The 8,006-nt window shown below is 36.2% G+C and overlaps 3 protein-coding genes across 3 annotated transcripts; 2 read left to right on the top strand and 1 right to left on the bottom strand.

The window, feature by feature from the left end:
• The first annotated feature begins 2,160 nt into the window (after nucleotides 1–2,160).
• LOC126553639 (uncharacterized) lies at nucleotides 2,161–3,417 on the top strand. The gene has a single exon (XM_050208783.1). The coding sequence runs from the start codon at nucleotides 2,175–2,177 to the stop codon at nucleotides 3,078–3,080; it is 906 nt and encodes a 301-aa protein (XP_050064740.1). The 5' UTR covers nucleotides 2,161–2,174; the 3' UTR covers nucleotides 3,081–3,417.
• A 1,068-nt stretch (nucleotides 3,418–4,485) lies between these two features.
• LOC126553631 (uncharacterized) lies at nucleotides 4,486–5,301 on the top strand. The gene is made up of 2 exons (XM_050208774.1): nucleotides 4,486–5,158; nucleotides 5,222–5,301. The coding sequence occupies exons 1-2, from the start codon at nucleotides 4,486–4,488 to the stop codon at nucleotides 5,299–5,301; spliced, it is 753 nt and encodes a 250-aa protein (XP_050064731.1).
• Nucleotides 5,302–6,041: 740 nt separating this feature from the next.
• Nucleotides 6,042–7,092, bottom strand: LOC126553641 (uncharacterized). Its single transcript, XM_050208784.1, has 2 exons — nucleotides 6,300–7,092; nucleotides 6,042–6,236 (listed from the first exon to the last, which is right to left on the bottom strand). Exons 1-2 carry the CDS (start codon nucleotides 7,062–7,064, stop codon nucleotides 6,180–6,182), a joined length of 822 nt encoding a protein of 273 aa, XP_050064741.1. The 5' UTR covers nucleotides 7,065–7,092; the 3' UTR covers nucleotides 6,042–6,179.
• Nucleotides 7,093–8,006: the final 914 nt, after the last annotated feature.

The following is an 8,006-nucleotide window of genomic DNA, read 5'->3' as shown; positions in this document are numbered from 1 at the left end:
GTCGTCCAAACGCGTGAACCTCTACCGGTAAATTGTTTATACATTCGTTCTTTAAGCGTGCGGTTGAATCGTTCTACAATAGACGCCTTGAGCACGCTGAACGTACTGTACATTTTTATATTGTATTTTTTCACTAAAGTTTCGAAATGTTTATTGTAAAACTCGCGTCCACGATCGACGTGCAATAGATTGGGGCTATTTTGTGCGAAAATCTTATTAGCAGCCGTCGAGACTTCTTCGCCTTTTTTAGACTTTAACGCGACTGCCCACGCGTATTTAGTAAAACAATCGATAACACATAGTATATATTTATACCCTTTATTCACGTTAGAATATTGTTGCATGTCCACGAGATCTGCTTGAAATAAATCGTTTTTTCCGTAAACAATGACACGACGTCGTGGGTATGTTCTCCTGGCTGCCCCATGAAGTTCAGCTGCGATCGCGTGCTTAGACATTGGGAATATTTTTCAATATTTTAGTCTCGACCAACTCTTCGCAAATCGAAATTATCTCGTTGCGTACCCCTGTATTACCCGCCGCGAGAGACGAATACAATAGACGCAATCTGTCGACCAGCTCGTTGGGATCGTTCCAATAAACAATATTATGTTTCTGCAATCGCATATTTATACCACTTCCAGACTTATCGCCGCCGTCGCCGGTCTTAAACAGTCTTGAGATTATATTCATATATTTTACTCCTATAGAGCTGCGAATACGGGTACCGTCTATCGTTTTGTGCGCAGATGTTTGATTTAAAATATGTTTATATGTTTTTAAATCTGTATTCGTGTATTTATCCGACGCTGGGGACTTGGAAAATAATAAGTCAATAAGTCCCGATGTTATAGAATATGTGTAGTCATCATCTTTGATATGAATTCTGTTATCGATAAACTGAATTTCTTTGTTACCCAGAACAAATGTGCCATCGGTTAATTTTCGAGGTCCGTATATTTTATCTAATTCACGGTTAGTCCAATCGCGGTACAGTTCATCCAAATTATACGACGTGGGCGGATACGTCAGGGCGATAGAATGTCTTTTGTCAACATCCGATAGCGATGGCGGCGAAGACGGCAGCAGCGACGTCGTGCAGGGCGACGATGTCGACCTTGATGGTGGTTGAGTAGAAGGCGGTGGTGGCGGTGGTTTGAACTGGTGTTGTGATGAATGTGTGCGGGGGGTATCGATATTACTGCGTATTTTATTAAGTGGATCGATAATAGAACTGAATGTATTATTTATTAGTGATTCCGTTTCAAATCGTCCAGTTTTCAACGCGTCATATTTTTTTTTAATATTTATTCTTGCTTGAATAATATCTGCCAATAATGTCGGTGATGGTGTCGCCGATGGCAAGTTGTTTACCTTTCCCATGATTTCCGGGTAATGCAATAAATTTCGACATACCGGCTTATTATATAATAACATATGTATCAAATCCGTGTCTATATCGGCCGTTATCACGTTCGTGTTCACTGCTTATAACGACGAATTCAAATCTGCCTCCACGCCAACACGTCATACAAAAATCTTTAAACTCGCTGTATTTTATATCACCCGAGCAATGTTCATCGTAAACGTGTTTTAAATTAATTTCGTCTTGTTTAAACAACACTATAAAATTGGCATTGTCACGAATCAATTGTTTCGGTACGCGCGAATACGATTGAGCCAAATAACACACGTCTATTAGATTATGCCTACATCTCGTAAAATATGAGCGAATAATTCCATGATTCTCTGTTGCGATATCGTCGAATAGAAAGACTGAGCTTGGTAGAGCTTTTTCGGGTGGTATCACCGTGTCGTTGTCATTGAATTTAAATAAATTAATACCCGGCACATCGCATAAAATCTTGTCTAACATGATATATTTAGCCTGATGTAGTGTTTTCGAATAAATGTATACATTTTCAAATTTAATTCCATTCTCGTGAACCAATAACGTGAAAATAAGATTTGTTTTCCCGCATCCCGATGGTCCTACAATCAACGCCCTAATAGAATTTGGAAACAACGGTCCGTGCTTAGGCGGCAGCTTCTCGACATCACTATTACATAACGATAACGGGTCGATATTATCCACTTCGAGTTTTACGTCTTGCTTGATGAATCGCATTTTATGCATATAAATACGTGCGTCGACCGTACGAAGCGCTCATATAATGTTACCACGTCAAAAGGTCAAGTCCAATAGCGGTACGGGGCTGTTGAACACTATAATAAATAGTTTACCAGTTGAATTACATCTGCCGGGTTATCAGTACTGCGGACCGGGAACTAACTTAGAGAAAAGACTTGCTCTCGGACAGACCGGAATAAACGGTCTAGATTCGGCGTGCAGAGACCACGATATTGCGTACGATAAAAGTAATTCTTTAACTGTACGCAGTGCGGCCGATAGTATATTGGAAGAACGTGCTTGGAACAGAGTGCACGCGAAAGACGCTGACTACAAAGAAAAGGCCGCCGCGTGGCTTGTAACTACTGGTATGAAGGCTAAACGTAAAATCGGTAGCGGATGCGGGTTCGGTAATATTGTTGGCGTATGTAAGAAAGCGTTAAAAAAATCGATCGAAACAAGTCCGGTGACACAGAATATGGGTAAATTAATTAAATCGATGGTATGCGTGGCGCGAAAACACGTGAAAGTAAGCAGGGGCGCTCGATCGAAAAAAAAAAATAAAAATAAACTGCCTCGTGTGATCAAAGTCCCTAAAACTGGTGGTTCATTAGCGCTAATCCCTATATTAGCGGGACTTTCGGCTTTGGGTACGCTGGCCGGCGGGGTGTCCAACATAGTTAAGACGATACGCAGTATTAGATCGAACAGCGGATCGCCTATACAATTAGGTAAAGGCGTGTATCTAAATCCGCATAAAAGCGGGGGCTCGTATACTATTATTCGGAAATCTGGTGCTAAACGCACTGGTAGTGGATTGAAAAAGACTGTGACAAGAAGGAAAAAAAAAATATCATTGAAAAAAATAAAAAATAAAAAATCACCGTCAAGAACGCGTAAGTCGACGAAATCGAAAACCAATAGAAAATCGTCGATATCAAAAAACTAATTTTACCCAACCGCGCTCTTTATGATTTTGAAATTGTAAAATACGCTAAATTTAAGAAAATACGTCATTTCAGAGGTGTATATTGCATAGACAGGTTGCCCGCTGCTGGACCTATACGCATAGAATGTGCAATCGTTAACCTTGACTTTGAAAAAAATAAAGGCACGCATTGGGTATGTTATAAAAAAATCGGAAAATCAGTTTTTTATTACGATAGTTACGGTAATCTCCGCCCGCCGCCGCAATTAGTGAAATATTTTAAAGGCTGTGTTATCGAATATAACTATGAACGACAACAAGCATACAATACTTTCAACTGTGGACATTTATGTTTGAAATTTTTAACCGAAAAACAATAATTACATTATTGCATTATTATTATTATTATTATTTTATAATATTATTGTTAAATATAAAATAATATTATTGTCATCGTCATCATCAACATCATGCCGTCTCAAACACTATCGCTGAGTGGAAACAGCTCCGAGTTAGAATGTCATTTTTTTCCGCCCATAGAAGTTGGAGATAAATCGGAAATCGGACTTCTAAGTATGCAGACATACAATTCCATTCCTAACGTCGAAATTGGATGTGATACTCTACATGTTATTCACAGCAATCATCCGCTGCCCACTAAAATTAAAATACCTACTGGGTGTTATGAAATAATTGTTTTGGAAACTAAAATACGTGAACTTCTGAAGGACATCGGGGTGAATTTTTTTAATTTGTCAACTAATAGCAGTACATTGAAATGCACCATGCATTGTAATAGTGATATCGATTTGAACGTCGAAGATAGCATTGCGCCGTTATTGGGTTTCGATAAACGTATTTTACTCCGAAATCATAGACATGAGTCCGATCGCGTGGTGAAAATTATGAACGTCAACACGATAAAAGTCGAATGTAACTTGGTTACAGGCTCATTCGACAACGGACTTCAATCGCATGCGATACACGAATTTTATCCGACCGTACCGCCGGGCTATAAAATAGTTGAAATACCGAAATATAGCGTGTTATATAAACTGAAAACAAATACGATTGATTTCATTCGAGTTTCGTTGACAGATCAAAACGGGAAGTTAATTAATTTCCGTGGTGAAGCCGTGAATATCAGACTTCTTATAAAAAATGGGTTTGAAATTTAATTTCGATAAATATAATACGGACAATGGTAATGCACTCATTAAAGCCGTGACTGCCGACAGACACACATTACAATACATCACCGCCGCTGTTCATAAAAAAGTTAATAGTAATAATATTAAAAAAAAAAATATTAATAATAATAAAAATAAATCGTTAACACTCGATAATCGGAAATTTTTACGCTTAATCGCCGAAAAGTAGTTATTTTTTTATCTGTTAATTTTTATTTTGCAATATAAACACTACTATGGATAAATCGTTCTTAGACGTGGGTGGTGCATATGTAAATGAATCGCCTATTCGAGAAATGTTTGTGCATTCTTTTTTACCGTTTTCGACGAGTGCGTTGAATAATGGCGATGAAATCCGTATAGCAATTCAAAACCGAGATGCACATACGTTACCGAGCGATAGTTTTATCTATATTGAGGGTAAAATAACGAAACCCGATGAACTTAAGACAGAAATAAGTTTAGCACACAACGGTCTAACGAATTTGTTTAACGAAATGAAATACGAGATTAACTCTACCGAAGTACAACGGGTTAAAAAACCTGGGATAACTAGTGCGATGAAAGGATATTGTTCGTATTCGCCTGCCGACGCGAATATTTTACAAAACGCTGCCTGGGATATCACTGGACACAATGCTAATTTCATTAAAGACGGTTCGTTCAGTGGATGTATACCGTTAAAGCATGTTTTCGGTTTTTGCGAGGACTACAAACGAATACTTGTGAATTGTAGCCAACAGTTGATATTGAATAGATCGATGTCGGATTTGAGTTCGTTACATTTCACTAGCGTCGTGGGAGGAGACATGAACACCGAGACGGTTAAGGCCTTGGTGAAAAAAGTCAAAGTACAACTAACGCGAGTGCTGTGGAAAATACCTGTTATTAAAGTCGATGATCGGGAAAGTAAAATTATTGAAAATCGTCGATAGCAAAAAAAATATAAATTGCGCTTTTAGAAATTGGGAGCTTTGCGAGTATCCAAATCTGCCGCAGACGAACAAACACTCTTGGATGGTGAAAACATGTTCGCAAGTAGAAAGACCTAGGTGTATAATAATCGCTTTTCTCACGAATTCACCCGGCACCGTATCAGACGGCTATAACGTTGATTACGATACGTGCTCGTTGACGAACGTTAAAGCATATATTAATTCGGTCGAATACCCGTACGAAGATTTCAACGAAAGTTTCGATAAAAATCTGTTCACTATGTTCTATCAAAATTATGCAGATTTTCAAAAACATTATTACGAACGATTTAACGCTCAACCGTGCCTGACGAGAGAAAAATATAAAGAGTTGGGTCCATTTATCTGCATAGATTGTTCGCGTCAAAATGATGACGCTAAAACTTCAAGCATCGATTTACGCGTTGAAATAGAGGCAGCTAATAATTTCCCAGCCAATACAGCCGCCTACTGCTTAATCATACACGATCGCATCGTTCAATACAATCCGTTTACGGGGGAAGTGAGAAGACTATAATACATGTATATATATATAATATGTTTGCATTTATGTTTTTTCTTTAAAATGTATACTATTATTTTATAATAATAATAATAATATGTAATATAGAATATGTAATACATACGATATACAATATTTATAATTATACTTTTTGAATGGATAAACTAATACTAATAATAAATAAAATGCGTTTTGTTTTTTCTATAATATAATATAATATCATAGATGTTATTATACATAATAATATATACAATATAGTAATATTAACTATGTGTATGTATAAAAATCGTATTTTATGATAATATAACATACAACACGAACGTTACGTCATGTAACAATATAATTAATGTTTACATATATATATATATTGTAATGCGTTTAATCAGCTATTTTTTTTCTTATTCTCGATCGATGGGTGAATGGGTGAATAGAATGTTCAGGAAACAGCTGTACATCAATAGTTGGTATAAGAGAGCATCGTCGATCCATTGATCGTCTCGAGTGTAATCGGCTGTAAAAATAATGCATGTTGTATTATAATTTATAATATATATATAATGTAATAATATATTACCCAATTGCTGTCATCAACACCGGTACCGCTGACGCCGACATCGTTAGTAGTCATACGGTCTTCACCATTTTCATGCATTTTCTTAAACCAACGTTGAGCGAGTTGTTTGTATGCAAACAATTTTATCTGGTTTGTAAAATTGCATTCATTTTTTGGGACAATGTTCATTATCGCTAAATCGTTATGAATATTTTGTACGATCGCTATAATTTCTTCAACGGTCAAGGTTTTTTCCACGTGTACATTAGCGTTTAAATATGTCGCGACAAGATCGATTTGATTAACCACCGTGTCACGTAAAATGTTAGATTTCAATGCGATCGTTTCGTTGATTATCCATTGCATGTCTTGAAGCTTCAGTAGATTTTGTCTACTCAATAATACGCGACATCCTTGCTGGAGATAAGATTCGACTACCAGCATATTTTCACCGCGATAACTCGTCTTGGACAGTGTAATTGTTTCATCTTTGAGGAAAAGCCTTTCACGGCTCTTAACCGGTGGCTCGCATATAATCGATAGAATATTCCCCATCAACGAGTAAATACGTCGTAAAAAATCAGTTGACAAGCATACGAACCGTGATGGTGTAATTATTTGTACGGATATGTTGAAATCATTAGATGGATCGAGTCCGATGATGATAGACTTGCGACCGGCAAAGTCTATGGTGAAATTAGCGGTATCGATTAAATCGGGCGGTGACTGAGTATCGTGCGGACGTGGCATATTTACATCTGCTAGTTGCACGCCGAGTTGAGTCATTTGTATAAAATTAATAATAAAATGGGATTTAACTTTTAAAACGAAATGAAACAAAACACACACACACACACACTTGCTGTATCTTAAACAGCTACACTTGCAATGATCTGTGATTGCATATATTTTAGTAAGCGTGTCATGATGCGATTAAATAATTATCTTAGTGTAGTATACCTATATCTCGATGGTACACAAAAAGATTAAAGAACAATTCACACTATTTTGGATTTCTTTATTATACACACACACAAAAATAAGAACGTGTGCCGTCTCTCACTCGAAACCCGCACTGTCCCTATTCTGTGGTGCTTACGTCCTTAAATATTATTTTACAATGTGCTGCCTCAGCTCATTTGCTTCATTGGCCTAATATTACGCAATTTAAACAAAGAAGTAACGTTTTTCTATTATTATTTGTTGGCACATACAATTTATTTATTTATTTAATTATTAAATGCCACATACAACACTCCTTTATGTTAAAAAAAAAATATGTCCTCATATTTTAAATTTAAAACTATGCAATGTTATGTGTACAATTATAATACAAAATTAAAAGCTAGTTGTATTACGTATTTTAAGTGTTTGGAGTGTGGAAAGGTAAATAGGAATGAAATGTATATTTTTTTGAGAGGAAAACTTTTGGGATAGGGTAAAATTTATACAATTTCAAGACCTCTATAACTGATAATTGATATTTTTTTTTTTTATTTGTCCATTTAAATAATAAGTGATTGCTTCATGCTGTTTGTCATCAGAGATTTGGTATATTTAATATTTATAATTTTATGCTTAATTGTTGTATCTCTCTTTTTCATCTTCTTGTTTGCGGTGTTCGTACAATGATTATTTTATTTCGTCTATCGAGCGGTTTTCGAAATTATAAGGTAGATGTATATTATATATATTTTATGAAAGGATGCAGGATGATGGGAAAAATTA

The sequence above is a fragment of the Aphis gossypii genome, unplaced genomic scaffold (genome assembly GCF_020184175.1).
Source record: "Aphis gossypii isolate Hap1 unplaced genomic scaffold, ASM2018417v2 Contig00284, whole genome shotgun sequence".
NCBI lineage: Eukaryota > Metazoa > Arthropoda > Insecta > Hemiptera > Aphididae > Aphis > Aphis gossypii.
The sequence above is the reverse complement of the archived record's forward strand: the minus strand, read 5'-3'. Positions and strand labels throughout refer to the sequence as shown.